The following is a 24,697-nucleotide window of genomic DNA, read 5'->3' as shown; positions in this document are numbered from 1 at the left end:
AGGGTTTTGTAGAATTGGCTTTCCAAATGGGAGGAGGAATAGTGAAGGGGAAGGAACATTTTCTCCTCTGCTTTTGTAATTTTGGAAGGCAGCTATGCTCACCACTATACCACCAACGCTGCTTTTGTAATTTTGGAATTGACAATTTGGAGAAGAATGCCTGTGTGATTTTGTTGTAGGTTCTGGGTATGTTTTTATAGGCTGCCGGCATACTGTTTTGTTTGCAAGATCCATGTGCTGTATTTGAGTTTCCGATTATTTTCCTAATATTCTAAACATCTTGAGTACTACTTTTTGGGATTCAGACCTGTCAAGATGTCTAGATTATCAAAGTGGGCCTTGTACTAGAAGATGGAAATACTGATTTTCTTTAAAAAAAAAAAAAAGGCAGAAACGGACTGCTTATTCTAACATTTTTTTGCATTTCTATCATTGTTTAAGCTACTAATTCATATGACAAAATTGACCTAATAAATCCAAATTCCTATACTCAGTAAGAATCAGATAGCTTTTGCTTTAGATGAAAATTCTTATCATCTAAAGTAATAACAGTGTAATACTTTGACTTTCACTAGTTGTAGCATCACTGTTAGACCTAGAAGTTGGCAAAAGTAACATCATCTTATAAGGTTAAAAATTAGGGCAGTATATTTTAATTTTTCGCAACCTTCTGTTCACTGTTAAGACTGTTCTGTGTACCTGGTAAACAGACCTCTAAATTATACAAAGTGATGTTCTAACTCATTGTTTTAACTTTATTAATGTTCCCAGAGACTTACCAGTGCCAGAGGTAATAATTATTTTGTTTAGATTGGAAATTAATGTTGAAAGCGTATGTAAGTCTTGAATTTAGAACTAGCAAAAATCCATTTCCAGTTAGAATTAGCTATGATGTATCAGAAGTTCTTAATATAGGTGTCATACATATTTGTTTTCTTAAATCACATTAGACTATATACTTTTTTTAAAAGGGATGATTTTTTTTTTTTTTTTTTTTTTTTTTTTCCGGTACGCGGGCCTCTCACTGCTGTGGCCTCTCCCGTTGCGGAGCACAGGCTCCGGACGCGCAGGCTCCGGATGCGCAGGCTCAGCGGCCACGGCCCACGGGCCCAGCCGCCCCGCGGCATATGGGATCCTCCCGGACCGGGGCACGAACCCGTATCCCCTGCATTGGCAGGCGGACTCTCAACCACTGCGCCACCAGGGAGGCCCAAAAGGGATGATTTTTTAAAACATTAAAAATATAAATTTATTTATATTTTTTTATTTATTAATAAATATTTATTAATATTCATTTTGGCTGTGTCGGGTGTTAGTTGTGGCATGCAGTATCTTTGTTGCAGTATGTGGACTTCTTAGTGACGGCATGCGGATTTCTTAGTTGTGGCATGTGGACCCTTAGTCGCGGCATGTGGACTCTTAGCTGTGGCATGCACGTGGGATCTAGTTCCCCGACCAGGGATTGAACACCAGCACCCTGCATTGGGAGCACGGAGTCTTACCCACTGGACCACCAGGGAAGTCCCTAGACTATACACTTTTAACATATAAATGCTATAAACTATTCTAAAGCATCTTTATTGCTTTTTGGCTCTATATATTACCTTGACATTATTTGTCTAAGTTGGTATTTGTGAAGCTAATTTGAAAAAAAAATTCCTCTCCTTTTATGTTTACCTTTGTGCTGTTCAGCAGTCAAAGACAGTGATACTGGTTCCATTTCCAGTTGGGCATGTGCTTTTGGATTTTTAAACTACTAGTTGTCTTGGATTTGAGGTGACCTTTCCATATTCATGTGTTTACCACATCTCTGGGTTATTTCCCTAAAATTTTTTTCTTCAGAATATTGCAGACTTACGTTCCTCAAAAGTCAAAAAAAAAAAAAGTCAAAATAAATTTTCTTATATCAATAATTCTTTTCTCATGAATTAAAAAATGTATTTCCCCTCTGTCTTGATTTGATATCAAGAAATGAAAAGGCAAATTTCGTTATTCAGTCATGGAAGTTTTGAGAAATGCCGATTGTTGACATGGGAGTTCCAAAGGTATAATAATTGCCACCAGGGACTTCCCTAGTGGTGCAGCGGTTGAGAATACGCCTGCCAATGCAGGGGACATGGGTTCGATCCCTGGTCCAGGAAGATACCACATGTCGCGGAGCAACTAAGCCCGTGAGCCACAACTACTGAGCCTGCGGACTAGAGCCCGCGAGCCACAACTACTGAGCCTGTGTGCCACAACTACTGAAGCCTGCAGCCACAACTGTTGAAGCCTGTGTGCTTAGAGCCCGTGCTCCGCAACAAAGAGAATCCCCCGCGATGAGAAGCCCGCACACCACAACGAAGAGTAGCCCCCCGCTCGCTGCAACTAGAGAAAGCCCGCGCACAGCAACGAAGACCCAATGCAGCCAAAAATAAATAAATTTTAAAAAATAAAGAAAAAAATTGCCACCATCTCAGTAGTTACAAAGTTCTATCTCAAAAATATCAAGCCGTAAATATGCCTTGGGATTTAAAATGGCTTGGTTATTTTTCACGTATTAAGTGGCCCAAATCCTCAGCTCTGTTACACCTTGGGATTCATGAAAACAAAGTTGCCTATTGTTTTCGTCTCATACGTTTGTTTGGTGTGCTGCAGTTTCTCAAACTTTGCTGTACTTATTGTACAAATCACCTGGGAATCATGTAAACAGGTATTTTGGGTCAATATTCTGTGATAGATCTTGATATTTTCCTCTTCTAATGAGCTCTCAGGTGATGCCATTGCTGCTGGTTTGGACAGCACTTGAATAGTAAGAATATAGTGATCTCTTTTCTCCCTTCTTCTGGAAACACAACTCTTTCTATTGGGATCCATTCTAGGTAGCATGAAACATGACCCAGGTATTGGCCATTCCCTAACAAGTGATTTGGGGACTTGAGATAGTATTTCTTCTGTGAGCTATAAACGCTGAGGTCGTCTTTTCTGACCCGTCTAACATGAAAGAATAGGCTGATAGGAAAAAATAATGCTAATATGAAAAAGGGTAAGTGAATGGAGATGAGAGATGAGTGTGTCCCCAGACGATTATTTGGATTTCTGGATCCAAATGTGCTTAATATAGTTCATCCCTGGAATTACTATTTAATATTTTACTTAAGCTAGTCCGAGTTTCTCCCTCTGTTACAATCAAAAGTCCTGATAAATATACCAATGTTGGCCATTCAATAAATTATAATTAATGACAAAGGGAGTTTGATGAGTATAGGTGATGTAAGGCAAAAATTAGACCCAGATAACTGTCTTTTATATAATTTGAGACATGTACTGAACTGTCTAATGAAGAAATCAAAATTCACATATCTTGTTCAAGGCTACATCTAAAGCCATAGAACCCAGAACCTAGGTCTCCCCTTCTCATGCTATGATTCCTCTTTTTCTAGTCATTTTTATTTTCTTATCGTATTAAGATATTATGTAGATTGCTGTTAACAAGGATGATAGTATAGTATTTCTATAAAATACAATATGTCTGTCTCTAAATGTCTCTTTGTAACACACTTTTTTCCATGTGTGTATACATTTGAAAAGAGTGGAGAATCATATACTAAGGCACATATACAACTTGATAGTTCATCCGTGAATGTATAAACACTGAAAGAAGATAACTTCTAAATGTGATTCCAAACGTACTTCTTGTTACAAATCACTATAAAATTCAGACATTCTTTGAGAAAAAGGACGTTTTAAAATTTAGAAAAATTGTTTTACGATTAGATTAATACAACTTTTAAATTTATGGGCTCTTAAAATACTAGAAACTTGGACACATCACAGAGAAAAGGAATTAGTACCTGAAAATATACCTGGTTAAGTTTGGTTCATGTGTAAGATGGAAATTTATATATCTTTTTTTCTAACTTTTAAATTTTATTTTAAAAATCCATAGCTTAGTGAATCATTAAGTAAAACGATAATTTGTACTAAAAATTCCTTTAAGCCTTCAGTAATTTTCTTTAGCAGAGAGCTAGAAACAATTCTTACCCAGAATGGCTTAAGAGTTTAATTGTAGTCTTCATTTTATTTTTTAAAAATTTTTGGTCATGCTGTGTGGCTTGCGGGATCTCAGTTCCCTGACCAGGAATTGAACCCAGGCCATGGCAGTGAAAGCACTGAATCCTTACCACTAGACTACCAGGGAACTCCCTAATTGTAGTCTTAATTGTGTTTGCATGTATGATGAGTTACTGATATGATCAAGATTCAAATAAATCTCCAAACAAGTTTACAAAAAGGAAAAAAACCGAAAACACTTTTATTTTCCACAAGGAAGAGCAATAGGAAAAATTAAATCATTTCCCACATATTGTTTTCTTAAAACAGCCTACAAGGACATATTCAGCACCAAATAAAAAAGAAAAAAAGAGAGAAATTACAAACAGCCACAGAATATAATCTATAAAGCAAACATTTAATATTGCACTTCGTTTTGCTAACATTTTAGATTTTACTTTTCCTAATTGAAAAATCAGGAATCTATCTTGAATACTGGAATACACCTGTGAACCTCACATCTTATATCAAGAATTGACCAATATTTAGAAAGGAGTAATGCCTCTAAGTAGGAAAGTAAAGGAATACTTTAATGGGGAAAATAAAACTTTGATAAAGTTTTATATATTTGAAATTTTATCACATTTTGTAACCCAGTGCCAATTATCAGAATATTGGTCATTCTTTCCTCATGTGTTATTTAAGAGTATATGGTGATAAGTATTCCAATGCTATGCATATCAATAATTGTTCCCTAGTCAGTTAGACGTAAGAAGAGAAAAGGGATTTTCTGACAATCCCCCCACCCCCCACCCCAACAAAAATAAAACCACCAAATGCCCTTTATGCCAAATATTCCATTAGCTTCTTTTGAGGGGGACATTCACAAAATGATTTAACAACAATAAAAAAATATTTCACCCCCATTTCCTTATTATCTAGTATTAGTTTGCTATGGGAGCCCACACCCTTTAACCGAATCACTTAAAACGCGATTCATTTTTACATGGGCTTTCTTCACCCTGTCAGCATTTTTCAAACATGAATTGTCTTCCATGTTTTCTTAAAGGCCACTTATGGAAAAGCCTATTTGTTTTGTATGAAGCTTTAAGACAGTATTTAACCAGGTCAAGCACCAAGCCAGAGTTACTATTATTTTCAGCCACTTTATTAACTGTGGGATTAAATGGCAGGATAGATGTAAGACCCATTTCACGCATATGTTGCAACACCAGAGATGCTGATTTTCATTAAGGTACATCAGAGCTGAATTCCTTCTAAAATAAGACAATCAGTAAAACTTGGTACCTTGGAAAATGCAGTTATAAGTGTCTTCATGAATGCTGGTATATTTATGAGCCAACTGTAAATTATCTTTAATATAAGCTATAATTTACTGATGTGATCGTTCTTCATAACTATATATACTCAAAGTGAATGATTTCTCATGCTTAGCAAAATCTTTAGGTAATGGAAGAAAATACTTTCATTAAAAGAACCACAAAAATATAAAAGTTATTATTCCAGCACATATTCTAGTATTTGTAACTTTGAAGTTATACACTTTTAGAATAAACTTGGGTTTTCAAGCTCTGTCAAGCTTGAGCAGGATAGGAAATGTTTAAATTGAGCTCTCTATCATAATCTGAACATATATATTCCTGCTCATGAAAATACTCTGCACCAGCAAAAACGATTTCCAACATATGTGTTTTGGAGATAATTAAGTAACTCTGTATAAAAATAAATGCACTTTCTCCTCCTTTCCAGTGACTGGAAAACTTCCATACTTTTAAAATAATAATAAAAAGTAACAATAATTTTTAAGAGCAACAGCCCTTAACTCTTTGCTGGTGCCTGCCATACTGCCTCTCTTTACTCCATTCTTAGCTCTGCTAGTTTCTTCTCATATGTAATGATAAAAAGGCAATGCGGGTGGGTTATCACTTTTGTGTATGTCCCTTTTCCAAATTTCCCTCTCCAAAAAGCCAACCAAACAAACAAACAAAAAAACTCAACAGTGCAACAAAACACAAATAGCATTCCAACAGTTTGGCAAGTGATGCGTTCACCTGAGATTAAGTGATTTTAGGCAGTCAGTAACAAAATGCTGCTTTGCTGTAATAGTAGAAAGGCAACAAATTCTTAAAAGAAACCAAGAAGGTATACAATCTTGACAGTCTCTTATTAGCTTCCTCTTCTTATCTCTTTTCCCACATATCTGTTGCGTATCTACTACAGTAGGCTGCAAAACATACAGCAAGAAGGATTGGCTTGAAGGCATTTGATGTTTGTAAATAAATCCACAATAGGATCCAAGCTGAAGAGGTGATACATGGTCAGCCTAGTAGGACAATTCTGAGCATGTGCATACGCAGGTAAAGTCCAGGCTATATTAAATAAAAAAAAAAAATGTCAGTGCGTTTTTTTCATGTTAAAGTTTTTTTCAAAGCTTTCTTTTGTTCCTTGTTGTGCTCACTGCAAACAAGTTTTAAAAGAGTATCAAGAGTCTGGCATAAATGGAAAAAAAAAAGCTGTAGTGACATGGAACCGCACAATGTAAGCATTGAGCATGTGCAAATTTTCAAATCAAAAGAAGGAAATCATCCCTCTTTACAACGTGGTGCCTTGACACGTATGACCATAGGCTAAGAAGACTGCTCTTAGTATGTGCCAGTTTTAAAGGAAAAAGCTTAGATCTTCAAGCATGTTGGAGCAGTCCCAGAATGTTGCTGTAGGCTTCTAAAGCATGATCACTGGTTGTTTCATGTATTCGCCATTTTTCTGGGCAAAAGCAATTCCACTTCCTCTGAAAACGTGTCTCCAAGATACTTCTCTGTCCTCAGCCGGGAAGGGAAGAGATACAGTTCGGAACCCACATCAACTTGATTTAATCAAGTATTCCTTCAACGAGACGGGCAGGATGGTCTATCATCTGCTGACTGATCAGGATTTGGATCAATCTAGAAAGAAAAGAGAAAAAAAAACCCAAAACCAAAGTTAATTGATAAGGTTTAGTAAGAATGCAGCAAATAGGCTAATATTTTGAGTACTGGTTGAGAAATGTAATCAGAAAGAACATACAGAGTTTGTATGGGGAAAAAAGGGTATTAGTATCATCTATAAAGTACTTGCTATTCAATTACTAGATTAACAATTAAATTTAGAAAGGTATGCCGGAATAGTTTTATTTGACAAAAGCTAAAGGTAATGTTCTATCAGAGAATGGAGTTTTACTCAGCACTTAGTCATACTTAAGACTCAAATACACAATTGGCCAACATTTTCACAGCAGTGATTTTCTTCTGTAAAGTATCCATTTCTTCCTGTTACAAAAAAGTCAACTCATCTTTTCCCGAGCTTTGGGAAGAATGTAGTTGTGTAAACAAAGTTCTTGGTGCTTACGTGAGGTAATAACTCATGGGTGTAAAGCCCTAGGGAGGGCCTAGGAATACAGTGTATATCAGGAAATAGGAATGGTGAACCCAAAATGCTCTAGAGGCTTCCCACCTTGCCTCTTTCTGTAGTGACTTTCATATGCACATACACTTAATAAAAGTGAACATATTTCAGTTGCTTCTCAGGTACAAAGAGAATGGGCACAGGAAGGCAAATTGTTGGGTTTAATACATTTCTTTTACTGAAAGATCTTTTGGACAAGACCCATTTACAATACTTTCCTCCCTCTATGTGGCTAGATGTTAAATAATTAAATCACACCCTGAACCAATTTAGGATTTTAAAAGTTTTGAATTCTCTTAATTATCTTTAGTTCATTTTAAAAGAGGAGGTAGATTTTATGGCAAATTGCTTAAAAGTGGATACTTAGATTGCCATTCTTTTAAAATGCCTGTCAGATCAAATCACAAATGAGGGACTTAATAAGCAAGACAGAAATGTCAGAATAAAAATGTAGTGACAATGTTTCTAAAAAGTGGGAGGACATTTTTAGCATCTAATAATTTTATGAATTGAAATTAGTGGGATAGAAAAATTATGTCCAATCAAGAATCTGCAGAGAACAGAACAGATTCTGAACATCCTATAATCAATGAATAAAGTGGATTTCATATTAATCACATCCAAAGGAAAACTGACTCTTCTAGTCATGGTATTAAGGGGAAAAAAAAATAAAAAAATAAAAGCAATTCGTTGAAGAGTGAAACAATCCTTTTATGTCTTTCTTGGGAGTAATATTTCACTGTAAAATAGCTGTCTAAACTACAGCAACCAAAAAGAAAAAGCTGATGCTAGTGATTTACAAAATCATTTGGTATTAAATTGGTATTAAGGCCAACTCTAAAGTCCCTACAATGTGTTATTATGTATATATATATTCTGAAGCATCCCGACATTGCTGGATTGCTCCCTACCTCCTTTCCTTTGCACATATTTTTCTTCCTGCCTGGAACATTCTACATTTTGAGAATACTTACTCTTCAAGAATCAGTCTAACAATCACCTTCTTAGGGAAGCCCTTCCTGATTCTCAAGACCCTGCAAGCTGCTCCTCAAATGAACTGTGCATTACTATTACATTGTTAGGTCATATTTTGCTTCTAAGTTTGTTTTTCTCACCAGTCTGTACGCTTCTCCCAAGGGCCATGTTTTATTCATGTAAGTGCTTAGTTACTTGAGATGAATAAAAATAATCTAAGAGTACAGGAATGCTGTTTAAGATGTTATTACATATGTTATTTTCCCTTATGACTGAGAATGTTAAAATATGTAAATTAAATTGGAAAAGGATGATGAATAAGATAACTTCTAGCTATTTAATCAATGACTGTAAAGTGCCAGTTCTATAGATGCTTTGAAAGATGAATTATTCCTTTAACTGGCATTTTGGAAGTATGAGGTTAGATATTATCTTTATTTCCCCAATAATATAAGAGACCAGTCCTACCTTTGGGTCAAACTTAGTAAATAGTGACAACCTTATGATCTAACTTTTAATCTGTTGTTCAAAACTATTTTTCTCTTATCATGGTAATCAAAACCTAACTGTTTTTAAAAAGTCTGCAATACTGTTTACTAAGAGAGTCACAGCCCATTTTGTACTTGAGGGTTTGGTGCTTACCTCTGAATAAAGAGGTGGAGGCAAGAAACGAAACTCCTGAATATATGCAAACAGTGGTCCCTGAAGCGCTCTCTCAAAGTCATCACAAGCACTCACTGGTGCAAGATTATTCCGCCTTTGTTCCTCTGTTACCACTTCTGCATAGCTGGGTGGTGCTGAAGGAAAAAGATACACGCAATTCGAACAGCACGTTCTTATGCATGTCAAAATACACAGAATAGAAGGTATTAAAAAGGAATGTCAAGGTAACATAATAATAATTTGTCTTGTGATCAAAACTAGGGGGATATACGTTTTAAACCTAACATTAGGGGCACATCTACTCTCTTCAAGTATACACAAACTTTAATCATAAAATATCAGAAGCAAAATTATGTTCTTGAAAGTAACAGATTAAGCTTAGATATGCATTATCAAATTATTACCTTCAGGTCTTTCAGGTAGGGATAAACCAAGCCAGTTCATATTCATGCTACACTGACTGCTTACACTTGAGGTTCTGCTACCAAATGGATGTAGAGGAATGGTACCAATGACAAGTGGCAAATTAAGAAATAAATCCATAGCTCCAGGAATATCCACGTATACCTAAACAATGAAAGGAGATGTTAGGTTTAGAAGCCAAGTAGCATTTCCTTTAAAAAAATGAATAACCCAATCTAATGTTATTTGAGGCTCTCATTTACTTCATTTTTAAACTTATATACATATGATATACTTGAAAAGTTTCTCCATTGTGTACATTTACCTCAGGTAAAATTAGTAATTATATTCCAAACTATATAAAGAATTACATATAATTATGTATATCACACATGGAATAAAAAAAATCAAATCCTGGATAAGACAAAATGATACTCTTACGACTTTAAAACCTAAAAAAACCCACCCCAACCCCTTAAATCTATACATACCATTAGTGAATATTCCACACGGATTATACTACAGTCGAGGATAGAGGGAGAAACTGGTGGAATTTTCAGCAACTTGCCATTCCACGTCTCTGTCTTTCCAGATGATAAGGATTCCCCACGCAAGTTAGCCACGAGCTGTTTGACTTCCTTCATTTTCCCTTTGGCATAGAAGGCCTGTGTTTGGTAAATGGCTGCCTTTGGCACCACCATTCGGGAGGAGCAGTTCTCAATCTCAGCAAATATCTGAATTGATTCACCTACAGGAAAGAAAAATATATCTACTGTTAAAAACCAACCAACCAACCAACCAACCCCAAAACAAATGTAGACTCTCAGGCTAAAGTCTGAAAGTTCAATGAACTACATGGATAAAAAGCTATCCTAAGAGTGGAAAGTAACTTATAGTTACAAAAATAAACTACACATTTACAGTAGCAATTTAAAAAAGACTACATTCCAATTTATAAAAGGAAAGTGGATAAGCACAATTTGTGATATTTTACCAAAGAATACTGTATCATGTCTGCATTTAGTAGAAATAATGTAAATTTATACACAAGAGCTAAGTGAAGAAAGATAATTTTTTGTGGGAATCCACCTCATACATACCTGGCGTATAGCCCTTCCTTTCAATTTTGGCACTTAAGGATATTGGGCCTGAGGTACAGAACCAGCAACAGAGAGTCTTTTCTTTTGTGCCTGCTTGGGGTGACTGTAAGAAATAAATTTATAGAAAAAGATCAATGTATGAATTGAGACAGTAATAGAATGTTTTAAAATACAATCTTAAATTCTTGAAGAATTTAACATTAAAAGTAGTGTTTTTTTTTTCTTCTTCAGTATCCAAATATACTTTTCCACTAACCAATGGCTTCTGATTTATATTAGTATTTTTGTCTTTATACAAGTTTCCATTCAATTAAAGAAAAAAGGGTACAGGGTTTAACATCATATTTCATAAACATAGTTTTAGCCCAGGCTATTTACATACACAGTAATTAAAAAACAACCAAAAAAAACAAACAGAAAAAAAAAAAAACCCTTTCCACATTCCATTTAAACTGCCTTTAAAAAAAAAAAAAAGAGGCAGTTTGGAAAGCAACTTGGTTATAATCCCAAATGATAACATCTTTCTCTGAGATTGTAAAACTCCATACGTAAAAAAAGAAAACTCATTTTTAAGGTTAGTTCTACTTGCTTAAAGATGTTATTATTTGTTTAAACCGAGTAAAGTTTTTGAAATCAAATTTGAATCTTGTGAAAAAATACAATTAAAAAAGATTTCCTTTAAAACAGAATTTAAGTTTTTTCATGAAAATAATAATCTCCCCATCATTTGACAACTATCCCTATATTGGAATAATGCAATAAATAATACAAATTTTAGATTATGATATTTTCAAGTTAAGTGATATTGTTATAATAACAATTGATACTACTGTTCCTTTTCCACTAAAATTATTTAGGGAACAGATCTATTCTTTTGTTATTGCTGTTACCTTCTGAGGAAGATATTTCATACCAAATACTGGTCTTACTTTAAAATTTTACTTAAAGTTATTATAGTATCAGAAAATGTGAGCATATTCTGCATTAATTTGTGTGCTCTTAACTATTTTTTTGAAAATGGTATTTATGTAATTCAAAAATGAAGTTACTATTTAAAAATTATAAAGAATGTATATGTAGTTTAGGTGATTATTCTTTAATATTTATATGCCAAAAACAAAAGATGAAGAATTCAGTTAATTCTTACCAGTAATGAAGGAGTGTTGATATCTATATGCTCAAAGACTGTAAATTCCTTCTTTAATTTTACTGGTAGAAGCCAAGGCCTGTGCAATTCGGCTTTCACCCAATAGCGCACACTGCCATGTCGGCCTTCGAATGAGGTAGCAAGTGGTCTGTGCAGAATATAAAGGTCAATATATTAATCTTACACCTCTTTTTAATATTTATACAGTAGCTCAGCACAGAAGTGTTAATATATTGTAAGTTTATACATCAATGAGTTATCAAAGGCATAATTTATATTTCCAAAGGGATAAGTCACTGGGGAAAAAACCTTCTGTTTCCAAATAATAACACATAGTTGTTAAATATTACAGAAATTTGGTTAAAAAAGCCAGAAGAATACAATCTCTTTAAACTAAGAAGAGGCTACTTTTAATGCTGGTGGCAAAATTACGAAAGTCTGGAAATGAACAATTCTTGAAAAGGTCAAGACTTTAGTTTAAAAATAAAGTTAAGAATGGTTTAACTATTTCTATTGAGATATTCTGGACACTGGTTAAACACTCAGACCAAATGACTCCCTATGGCACTCCATTTTGCATTAACTAAGAATTATTATTATCTCTTATTATAGTAACTAATTAAGATTTAGAAAAGGCCTGGAATAGTCGTTATAGTTTCAAAAGTTTTTCACATTTCATTAAATCCACTGAAGCTCTAAAAAAATGCTTTTACGTTTCCCAGTTTACTTATGTTCTAACACTTTTTGGCCATGCTTTCTTACTATAGACTTAAAAAGAAAAAGAATCTCTTCTGTTGACCTGTATCAAGAGAATCAGAATTCTTTTTCAACTCTCCCAGATTTTATTACTTGTGAAAGATTATATTTTAGTGAATTTAGTCTCTTTTTCATAATTTCATTAGAAAAATGCACAAGGTTCATTTATTTACAAGGTAGAGTGCTAGCTTTTTACGAGGTGTAGTGGTATTTTACTTTTTGTTTTGTATTTTAGACTTCTGCATTAACTTGTATAGCAGAGAAATAAAACGCAGGATCTATGCTAGTCTTCTAGAGTTTACTTTAAATGACTTTGGTTTATAGATAGAATTAAAAAAAAATACATTAAATTACTTCCATCCTTTGAAAATATTCAGGCCCAAATGTATTAGTCCTATTGTATTCAGACTTAAAATATTTCTCTCAGAAAGTAATTAGGGCATTATATTAAAAATCATGTTCTTAAGCAATATGATACACAGGATACTCTGAAAAATACCCTTTATGAACTCTATCCATATATAACAAGTACTAGAACTTAAAAAAATACAGAATTATGTACCTTTGGCACTTGAAGTTCTTATGTAATGCAAGTTTACCTTTCAGAGCAAACAGTACAAGTGCCACTTTGCATGTTTTAATATCTGTTAAGGCATTTTTTTCAAAAATTACTCTTTGCATAATTTCCTCAAATGATTTATTATTACATTAAGAATATACTACTTTCCTTCTTCCTTTCATACTAGATTCCAAGCCTTATATTAAGGTATCTCTGATGGATGTTTCCTTTTAAGTCCAGGTCATAATATCTCGAGAGACCTTCTCAACAGCTCTTTGCACAGAAGCTAATGAATTCATATCAGAAAAAACACATCACTTCTAAAGTGAGAATATTCTTAATTATTTTGACTTTCTTAGCTTACTGCTGTTGGGTAGCATCAGTAGAAAAAATGATCACTGAATTTTTATAAACTACTAAATGAGAGACTTGTTATGTTCTACCTTTTCTGCTAGTGCTGATGATAAACTAAGTATAAGGGCTTACTATTTCACTGGCACCTTCCAATTCACTCACTTTAAGTGAAATACTATTCAAGTTTTAAAAACCATATAAAACTTGAGACAGAATACTAAGAATTGAGCTTTGCTTTCTATAATATTGCCACTCTAGATTAAAAAAATAGCTTCTTTTCTGAGTATATGTTTTCCTGTAGCAAGTTTCAGTAATGAAAAGGGTTTTTTTTTTTAAACTAAAAATATTTAAATTTAGAATGTTTCATTTTAAAAGAATGGATGTTTATGAAAAATGCCTGTTACAAAATACTTACGTCTGTGGAAGCTCGAAGCTGAATGCATATTCATGCCTTCCTGAATGAATAGTGTTGAAGCCTTCTTCGGAATTATCATCATCTAAAACAAACAGAAAAAGAAAACAAAAAACTTTTAAATAAAGCTTTACACTCTCTTCCTGGTGGCAGAACTTTAAAGATGCTCACATAGTAATTAAGGCCACAAACTTTAGAGTGTGAGAGATCTGAGTTCTAATTCCAACTTCATCACTTCCTCTGGGTAAAATAAAAGTCCTGTCTTCAGTTGCTTCATCTGTAGAATGGGGATAATTAATACTTATACCCCATAGCTGGTTTTTCAATGGAAAACAACCTAAACTGTAAAGCATCTGTGTGACAATACAGGCTCAACAAAAGATTCAGATTTCAAATCTCATACTAAGATGTTACCTTTCTCTTCATCCACTTATTTAAATTTATCCTATTAAGACTATATATAAAATGAAAACTGTTCATGTAAGCCTTTTAAAATATGTCAGTTTTGATGCAGAAGATGTGAATGTTAAAGCTCTAAAACCATTAGAAAACTCTGTCAAATAGATGTTGGAGTTAAAAAAAAAAGGAACAGTGATTTTAATGTCAGTTTCATAGCTAAAAATAAAAATTCTTATTGAATCTAAAATTATGACAACCTCAGTCTGTCCTAGCAACAGCTAAAAATTCGTATATATAAACTATACCTTAGATTTAAAAGGTGCCTGCTTAATGGAAACAACTGTCACACATCCTTGAAAAATGAAGACTAGGTTTGTTTCCCATTGCTAGAAAAAACGGGATGACTTTATTTTACAACCAATTTCTTTTGCTCAAATAGGTTATCTCCAAAACGTCTCCAAAACAAATATAACGAAATGTGGGAGGGTGTTCTGGATTCTTAAAATGATTTTCTAAAGCGTTCTGACCGGGTAATTTAATTACATAAACGTCTACTAGCGCAGTTTTCTCGGTGTAGAAACCTTTATCATTAACCAGGAGACTAAGAGAAACGGGTATTATCATTTAACTTTCCCTCACCAAAGTAATGAATTCACACAAAAACCGTGATGCTTCCCTTCCACCACAGGAGAAAAGGAAAAAAGCGCCTATATGTGGAAACTTTTATTCAAAAAAAATCACCAAGACTCCCTTCTATCTCAGTAATATTTTCTTCTCCCCCCGTGCAAATCCTCTCTACGGGATTTCAGCACCGAAATCCCGCTGATGAGCTGGGGGCCATTTAAAATCGCTCCCCACGACGGCGCCCAAAGTTTGTCTCCCTCTCCCTTTCTTCCCGTCTCACTCCCTTTTTTGTGCCAGCTCAGCAGTCTCATCGAGGCGAGCGGCGGCGGCCGCGCCGTGGTAAACAAGTGCCGGGCTGTCAATCAAGAACTAGACCGGAGCAGGAGAGGACCGGCCTAAACCGGCGCGAGCAGATCCCAGCCGGCCCGCCCGCGCGCCGCCGCCGCCGCCCGCGCGCCCCGCTATACATACGGCATATGTCGCACGGCGCTCGCGCTCGCGGCCGCGCAGCCTAGCCTGCTGACGTGGGGCGGGGCGAGCACGCTGCGGCGCTTCCGCTTTACACGCCCCGGCCGGTGACCGGTTCGATCTGGCTCGGGCCACCCTGACACCTTTACAGTTGCGGCGACGGCGGCGGGGAAGGGGGCGCGGGGTGCAAAAGCCCCAAAGAAACAATGACAAGGGGGCAAGGAATACTCGCCGAAGCCCCCACCCCACCCCGCTTTCAATGTTAGTGTCACTTTTCCTTCCCCGTCCCGGGCAGTCTTGGCGCTCTCTCCCCACTCGGGTCACATCAAGGTAGCCAGTCTGTGACTGCATAGAAAGGGAAACACGCTGTTTCAGCTAAGAGGAAGACAAGCGTTCACAGAAGCTGCCTGACAACTTCCACCCGAAAATGTGGTCCTGCTAACCCTGCCCACCCAATTTGCCGTGAATGGGATTGTCAGCTAAAAAGTTGCGCCCAGGGCCATCCGGCACCTGTAAGGCCGGCGGAAGCTTCTCCTCTCCACTCTGTTGAAACCTGTAGTTCCTTTCGGGGCTGCAAGCGGGCCCAGGTGACGGGCAACAGAACGGTATGTGACATGAGCCCCGCGCGCCTCCAGAAGCCCGGGCAGGGATGCGTGTAGGGGCGGGGGCCGTAGCTCAGGAGGGACCTTTACCGGCGCACGCCGGTTCCAAGCCTCACCCCAGCCGGCGAGCCCACTCTCCCCACCCTCTCGCGCCCAATCCAATCAGAGCCTGGCATCGCCTTAGCAACAGGCTAACAAACCCGGCTCCGCCTATCGCCGGCCGCCCGGGGCGGGGTCTCAGTTACCAGGCTAGTTTGAGAGGTCCCAGTTTGAAGTCATTGAAACTATTCCAAGCGAAGCTCGTTCAAGCTTGCAGGGGTTGAGGGGTGTCTCGTGGGGGTGCGGGGCACATAGTGTTCTTTACTATGAAATCGTGGCGCAATTAATGAAATTGTCCCCATAAGTCGTTATTCTACTTTTACCCCACTGCAAACCTCAACTCCTTAAAAACCTTTGTTTCTTCTCACTCATCTTATAAAAAGCTGCCAGTCCAGGAAGGATCAAATACAAACTCTTGTGTGTCCTGTTCAACAAATACCAGGACTGTCATTAGGCAGTTGCATTCTTATCACTGTCACTGCTTGGAGAGGTTAACTAAAAATTATTTCAGGATGCAAATTACCTATGTGTAACTGAAAATCCAACTAAAGATTTATTTCATCTTAATATTTTAAACATAATGCATTCATGATGTAACTCAAAGTACCCTACGTTTCTACACTTGCCTTAGTTCAATTAGCACTTCCTCGTGGATGTGTATTTTTTTAATTAAAAATGGAGGTAAAAATGTGCTCTACTCTGAAAAATCATCAACATTCGAGTTAAATACTGCATTAAAAAGGAGAAGGACAAAATTACATAACCAGTTTTAACACTATATTCTTCTTGGGCTAGGAATTAAGTCATCGCCACCACCTGACGCGTGTAACCAATCTGCTGAGAGCAGAACAAGCGCCCCTCCTCACCACCCCCCAGAACTGGTCCGAAACAGGATTGAACCGCTTCTAACAAAGGGTGGAAACTTAGAAAAACAAGCTTAGAGTCTGCTATATTTCCACAATGTAACCATTTAAACAATAGATTTGAAATCTCAGGACCCCTTCTCCCTTTGACAACCCTTTATCTCCAGTTTCTAACCAAAAATCAAATCCAATGAGCCTAATACTTTTCAAATCCATTTGACTGGCACGGGTTTCATTGAATGCACGTTCCAAAGTTAGGCATGATGCTTGGAAAAGAAAATTTCTCACCCTAAATGGCTTCTAAAACTGACTTTAAACATATCATAATGATAGGTGCTGTCCTTTAAAATAGAGAATGCTTGATGTAAATTTCTAAAGGAACTGGAAAGAATAGGGAAAAAACACGTGGGGTGTTGATACCATATGTCAAAATAAACCACAGAAACCCATTATCAAAGAACAACGATCAATTCTCTTAAGTCTTTTGCGTGTCAATATTAAAAATGAAATACACCTATTAACCCACTTAAAAATGTTACTCCATTTCTTCACTGAAGCTTAGTTTTTAAGATCTAAGGTTGCAGAGTACAAGGGAAAAACCTAATATTGGACTGCAGCTTTTAGCAATTCATTTGAAAACATATTAGTAAAATTACTGAATCGCATATAAGCAGAATTTATACGTAAGGTGGAAATGGATTGCAAGTGTGTATGGCACAGACCAAGCCGGGTATAGAGGTAGTGGAATAAGTGCAGTTTGCAGTCACTTTGCAGATGCCTGCATGCATTACGGCTTAACACACGATGAATGTCAAGGAGAATTCAAATCTTCCACCTTTCCAACCTTTATCAAACAGCTATACGTTATGGTAGGAGTAGGATTACATTAATTCAGAAAAATTGAAAAGGTACTTTGCCAAAGAAAACAGGTATAATAATTTCTGAATAATGTAAAAAACTTACCTCTTTCGTGTCCAATTAAGATGTCTTTATGGTTGAAATATTCTACTTCTTCAGTGTAATTCTGTGTATAGGCAGTATTGGAGCCGGCGTTTCTCGATTCGGTCCAGCGTACTTTCGCATGTCCTCTTGCATGAATTTTAAGAGATTTTACTCTGATTTCCCCAGTAACTTCTAAATTCACCCTTCCTGAGACTGTATCCCCACTAGAATACACAGGGACATTGCTGTCATTAAGACAGTCAAAGCTTATTGTCAAACTCTTTACCTTTCCCAGCACCATGTTTATAACAAAATCTATAAAAAATATAATGTAAGACAAAAAAGTCAAGATCACATATAAAATGGGATCTTCACTTAACACTGATCGATGTCTTTGCCGTGCAAAGAGCTTGCAGGCAGGATCAGTGATTCCTTACAAATAGTTCATTGAGATTTCTTAAAAAGTCAGGGCAGCACAGAGACTGCTGCTCCGCGATCCTGCTAGTCTCAGTGGTCTCCTTACAAAGACGGGCGGCTGGAAGCTGCCAGCTCACTTTAAGAGCAGCTTTGTGAAAAACAACCCCAGTGCGCATGCGCACGCCGCGGCTGCTGTCCGCCCTCCCTGCGCGCACCCTCCCGCGCCCGGCTCGCTCGCGGGTACAGTAGGTGTACAGCCAGGGGAAGAAGACACTGGGGCTGCCGGGAGGCTGAACCTGACTTCTCTTCATTGTAGGCTCCTATTGGTAGGCAGGCTACCGTAAACCCTCGACGTGCTAGCTGGAGTCCCTTACTGAGCACAGTCTGGTAGAAAGATAATGGCCGAGGGAGGGAACTGGGGGACAAGGTTGGGTGGGGAGCTGTTTGCAAAGCCAAGTGAGGATAAACTGCTGAGTGACCGGCCCGAAGCGTGCGTTCCCGGCACTGCAGTGTTTTGCCCACTGCCCTGATGGGAGGAGGAAAAAGTGATGTGTGTAGAGAGATGGGGGAAGGGTAGAAACCGGTTGGGCAAGGGCTGGTTGTTGAACATAATCTAACGAATTTCAAAAGAAAATGTAATAAAAACCAGAGAAGAGATAACGTTCATAGACAAGAGCATTCTTGGCTTGGATTTTTTTCTTTTTAAAACCAGTGCTTTGTAGGCAGGGTGGAAATGAGCCCAGTCGAGGTCAAGTCGAGACCTTAAAAGAGAATACTATAAGGAGTAGGGAAGAGAAGCAAGTATAGTTTAATCAGTATATTTTGCTTTCTCCTGAGCTACTTTCTCTTCCATCTCTCAATTCGATAGCAACGAAAAACAATCAAGTTTTTGCCTGATGACAAGAGGGAAAAACAAGGTTTGACCACTTCCTAGAAGGAAGAAAACGTCCTTTTTTGAGACACCACCTACCGCTAGATTTGCAGGGTATGACATGATTACAACTCCTGTGTCCAGAGGATTAAGAATAGGATTCGGCCTAAAAAAGTATCACCTTATAAAAGGCAGCATGACATAATGTTTTAGCTGACATAATGTTTACAACAGCGTTGAAAAATCTTTGTTAGAAGTTAGTGAAGTGCAGAAGATGTTTTTTTAAAAAGCATGGTTTGTTATATAAATAGGGCTTAATTCTGTAAAACTTTAATTTTAATTTTCAGCTTTGGACTGTTCAACATAATTCTCATTATACATCTTAAGGACAGGTACATTTGTCTCTACTGTGAACGTTTTGGTAACAAATTGCAGTGCTTTCGTAAAATCACACTGGGATTCAAGGCATAACAGCATACTTATCTAGATTTTTTTGCAATCAGTGAAATTGCTTATAGGAGAGAAATATAGGGAAAAAGAATATGAATCTGGAAGTATATATACATAACGAAATACACTTTGGAAGATTCTTGGCTGTCTGTGTCTAAGCCGTTTTAAATTCTTTTGTGCAGTGTATTTGGATAGGTTGAAACTGAGTCACAATACATTGAGCTCATTCATTGGTCTTGCTGGGGTTTTTTTGTTTTTTTAATGAAATTAAATTTTACTTAGTTGGGTTTTAGTTGAAAGGCAGTATCTTGGAGTCAAGAGCATTGTATAAATTATATAGAGTATAAATATGCAAACTATTTAGACAGTTAATGGACAGGGCATTTACCTCTGATAGAGCTTAGATGGTTGTGCTTAAAACTATGAATTTTTGTATTTGAGTGGGGAGAATAGTCTTTTTTTTTTTTTTCCCCTCTCTTGGATGACACCTGGTGGCTATTTTAGTTGTTCAAATCCTTGGGATCTTGTACTAGCTTTGTTAACAGATACTATTTGGGTTTTTTCGCCACCTAGTGGTAAATTTGTTAAAGTGTTAGCGTTAAGGTCAAATATACTAACCATTCAAATAACTTTGGGCGTGGATTTAAAAGCGCGGTTCACAATGATGCCTTTATTACCAAAGTTGTTTTAAATTATTAAGGGCTAGTGAACAATTGCTGAATTCTTCACAATTTTTAGTAAAATCTCTCCAGTCGGAATATATCTTATTTGTGAAAAAATAAGAATCAGCTGTTTAAATCAAACTAGAATTCCATTTAACCAAAAAGAACTATTAAGAGATTTACTCATAGTTTGGAAAATTGTTTAAGCACATTAAATGATTCAACCCTGTCACTCTATTACATTATTCCTTCTGTTTGAACCCTTTAGGATATTATAAATCATTATCATTATTTATTTTTCTACTTCTCTTTACTTTCTTTTTACAATGTCTTCCTAAACACTTTAGTAACTGACAAGTTGCCAAGAAATTCTTATCCCCTATCATTTTTACTTAAGATCCTCCTCACTTACCCTCATTATCACCTTTCTTCTCTTTGGATTGAGTCATGTGACTATTTCTTAAACACCTAAACTTGAGTTTACTTGCTTCATTTTGTTTTCCTCCTCCTATTTATTCAAACTATGAAAACATCAGAAACAAACAACCAACTCTGGCACCTCTAAATCCCTGCTTGTGTTTTCATTTCTATGAAAACACTTGGACTAAGTTTTGAATGTTTTCTCTCATGACTTTTATAACCTCCCCTTTTCAAGACTCCTTATCTAAATATCTACCCTGTAGACAGCTTGAAATGCTGTACTGTAGCCATTATTTGCGGCTTCTGGACTTGCTTTACTGGGCCTTTATTGTATTTTGCGTGAAATTGAAGCTGTTCATCTTTACCACCAAGGCTCTTTCCTACCACACCCCAGCCTACGTCTCATATGCCATCTCCTCCTACTCATATGCTAACCCTCTCTACTGTCAAGCACATCTTCTGTGCCCTTTGTTAGCCTGTCTCCCCCTTGCCAACATGCAGTTCAGGCTGCTTTCCGTGCCCAGAACAGTATCCCACGGCTGTGTTGTCTCCCTCCTTCTGGCACAACTGAATAAAACTCTGACTAGGCAGAGCAACCAGTTCCCCTCCCCTTTTTATAGCTGCTTCAGAACTTACATGGGAAGCTCTTCTTACGGTATTTGTTTCTTGGATTTTAAGCTCCGTGGCTGTTCCACCTTACTGTATAAAGGTTTAAACTCAATCTCAAGAACTCTGTCAAAAACAGACAAATGATAATTGCTATCATGGTATATAATACTGAGGCAGCATGTCAAAATTACTGCCAAGTCTGGAGTTTTTCACATTATATCAAAATGCTCAGTATCATTAAAAAAAACCCAACAATCCATCTCAACTGAAAGTTTCACTGTGTGGTTGTAAGAAAAACCATATCAGCAATCGGAACCTATTTCTTAAGGAAAAATAAGAAATCCATGCTTACTCCTTATTTTAACTAACACCCGACAGGCTTGAGTGCTGTAGAACTAAGGGAGGTTTTGTTTGTTTGTTTTTTAAGTCTTGACTCTGCCTTTCAAGATTTTGCAACTCTGGCTTAACTCTTTAACATCTTCAAGATGCAGCAAATTTGACTTTGATGTGGAGATTAGAGGTAAGATTTGCTATACATAATATTAGAAAAATGAGTAAGATTTGTTTTTTATATTAATTATATATATGTTTGTTACATTCTTTGTACTTAATAAGTGTTTTAATGTCTTGTGGATTTTGTGATAAAATTCAGTACCAAATATGGTTTCTGTTTTCCATCGTTAAATAGTGTGGTATGTTTTATGTGAATGCCATTTAATCTTCTTATTTTTGATTTAATATAAAATATTCGTAATTCTACTATTCACCTGGGGATGCCACTGTTAACATTTTGGTACATTTCCATCTAGATGTACAACTAAGAAAGAAAAGCATTACCAGTTAAGCAATACATTTCCATCTAGATGTACAACTAAGAAAGAAAAGCATTACCAGTTAAGCAATGACAGTGCTTCTTATCAAGTACACTTTTTAAACTTTAAAAAAATTACATAAGTTTTAGGTGTACAGCATTATAATTTGACACCTGTACACACGATAAAGTGATCACTACCACAAGTCTAATTACCATTCACCACCATCCCCTTCCCCGTTTTCACCCACCCTCCAAACCCCCTTTCCCTCTGGTAACCACTAAGCTGATCTCTGTATCTATGAGTTTATTTTTGTTTTATTTTGTTTGTTCACTTGTTTTGTCTTTTTAGATTCCACATATGAGTGAAATCATAAGGTATTTGTCTTTCTCCATTTGACTTATTTCACTTAGCATAATGCTGTCCAGGTCCATTCATGTCGTTGCAGATAGCAGGATTTCCTTCTCTTTTTATGACCGAGTAATAATCTGTTTTGTATATATAACGCACCTTTATCCATTCATCCATCTATGGACACTTAAGTTGTATCCATATTTTGGCGATTATAAACAATTCTGCAGTGAATATGAGGGTGCATGTATCTTTTCAAATTAGTGGTTCTGTGTGCTTCGAGTAAATACACAGACGTGGAATAGCTGGGTCATATGGTGGTTCTTAATTTTTTGAGGAATCTCCCTACTGGTTTCCACTGTGGCTGCACCAATTTACAGTTCCACCAACAGTGTATGAGGGTTCCTTTTTCTCTGCATTCTCTCCAACATTTGTCATTTCTTGTCTCTTTGATAGTAGCCACGCTGACAGGCATGAGGTGAGATCTCATTGTGGTTTTTGTTTGTGTTTCCTGATAATTAGGAAATTATCTGCCTGTTGGCCATCTGTATGTCTTCTTCGGAAAAATGTCTATTCAGACCCTCTGCCCATTTTCTAATCGGGTTGTTTGTTTTCTTGTTGTTGAGTCCAGTAGGCTATTTGGACAACAGATTTGATTAGTGGCTCCAAGGGTATAGTCTCTTTAATTAATTTGTAACACTTAGGGCCTGCTAAGTTAGATGAGTTGAAAAACTTTTTTCATCCAGGCTCAAAGTGGCATCAGGCCTACAAGAAGGATCAGAAATGCTGAATTTCTTTTCTGAACTATTTTATGATTTTTGACCAGGCACAGCATTATGTAATGAGGGTAAAAGAATTCTAATTATAATAACTAATATTTTCTGATGGATATTGAGTTTTAGTGGCAAAGTATAATTGAAAGGAACGAGTTCTCAGTTTTTTACATCAAACTCATATTTGGCTAACTGGAATTTCATGTTCAATATCTTACTTGGAGAATTTTGCCCTTCCAGTCATCTACATTTTTTCTTTTGATGTTGAGAATCATTATGAATGATTTAAAAAACCCAAAACTTGTTATTCACTGCCACTACCTTCTCTATACTGTTTAATGGAAGCATTTTACAAAGGTCTGCCATCTAAGGTTAGTTTTATTTACTGTGGTTAATTATTATTAATATCGTAATTTAAAAATTGTAAGAGAGAATTCTTGCTCCTCACCCATCTGTAATCAGCTCAGTTTTCATGTTACTTTCGTTTCTGTTGTTGGGGAATTTTACTTGCTACCACATTGAAGAAGTAGCTATGATGAAGGAAGTGTTTCGTGTGAAACGCTCTAAGGAGGAGGGGCAATTTAAGTTTAGAAGTTTGCTGAGGACTCACTGTCTCCAGAATTTTACAAATTTCAAATGACCTTTTGTTTCAGGATTAGGGAACAGGTTAGGTGCTAGCTAAACCTTAAAATCACAGTTTCCGTCTATGACATAGTAAATTCATATGTGGATCATCAGCAATTAGCTTTATATTTGTCGTTTTTGTAACACAAACATCTTTGTAGTTCTTGTATAAACTTCTTAATACATTTCAGTGGAAACATGAGGCAACTAAAATTTTCTGCCTCAACTTGCTATAACATTTTTGTGGTCATGTAAGAATTTCAAATTATTTTGCTGCAGAGAATCTGATTGAAAGAAATTTAATGCTTTAATATTTTGGACTTTGAAACATATATGAAGGATTTTGTTGGCACAGAGGTACAAATGCTGTTGTGAAGATGTATAAAGCAAAGTATCCAAAGTGAGGAACAGAATTAAATCATGAATAATTTACAAATTAAAATAATACAATGTGTCTTGGTTTTTAGAAAGTGGGAGTAGTGCTTAGATAAAGCCAAAACAATTTTGTAAGGTATGTGTTAAAAACAAAATTTGGAAGCTAGAGTGGATGCCCTTTTACCCAATACTTATAATGTCCAAATCATATCTTTTGCACTCTTAGAAATAAGGAACACTTAGTTCTACCAGTGAGCCACTTGAATAGGGAAACATCTTTTAACTTTAATTTGTCACTTATTATTATTATTATTTATTGCTATCATTTGAATCTGTTTTAGTGAAACTTGGTAAAAGCCCTCAGAAAGGTGAATGTGTAAGAAGAAATTGAGTTGAGCCCTGCCCCTCCCGTAGGTCTTTCTGCAAATGAATAGGAAGGAGAAAACCTTTCAGAAAGGGTCACTTGATAGAAAA

General features: G+C 36.4%; 1 protein-coding gene across 1 annotated transcript; it reads right to left on the bottom strand.

Annotated features, from left to right (window-relative positions):
- Positions 1-6,938: 6,938 nt before the first annotated feature.
- Positions 6,939-18,160, bottom strand: ARRDC3 (arrestin domain containing 3; the record flags this gene model as incomplete). Its single annotated transcript, XM_079702420.1, has 8 exons — positions 6,939-6,995; positions 9,112-9,266; positions 9,537-9,699; positions 10,026-10,282; positions 10,635-10,737; positions 11,782-11,929; positions 13,866-13,947; positions 17,881-18,160. The coding sequence occupies 8 exons, from the start codon at positions 18,158-18,160 to the stop codon at positions 6,939-6,941; spliced, it is 1,245 nt and encodes a 414-aa protein (XP_079558546.1).
- Positions 18,161-24,697: the final 6,537 nt, after the last annotated feature.

Source organism: Hyperoodon ampullatus (genome assembly GCF_949752795.1).
Source record: "Hyperoodon ampullatus genome assembly, chromosome: 4".
NCBI classification, from domain to species: Eukaryota; Metazoa; Chordata; class Mammalia; order Artiodactyla; family Ziphiidae; genus Hyperoodon; species Hyperoodon ampullatus.
The sequence above is the reverse complement of the archived record's forward strand: the minus strand, read 5'-3'. Positions and strand labels throughout refer to the sequence as shown.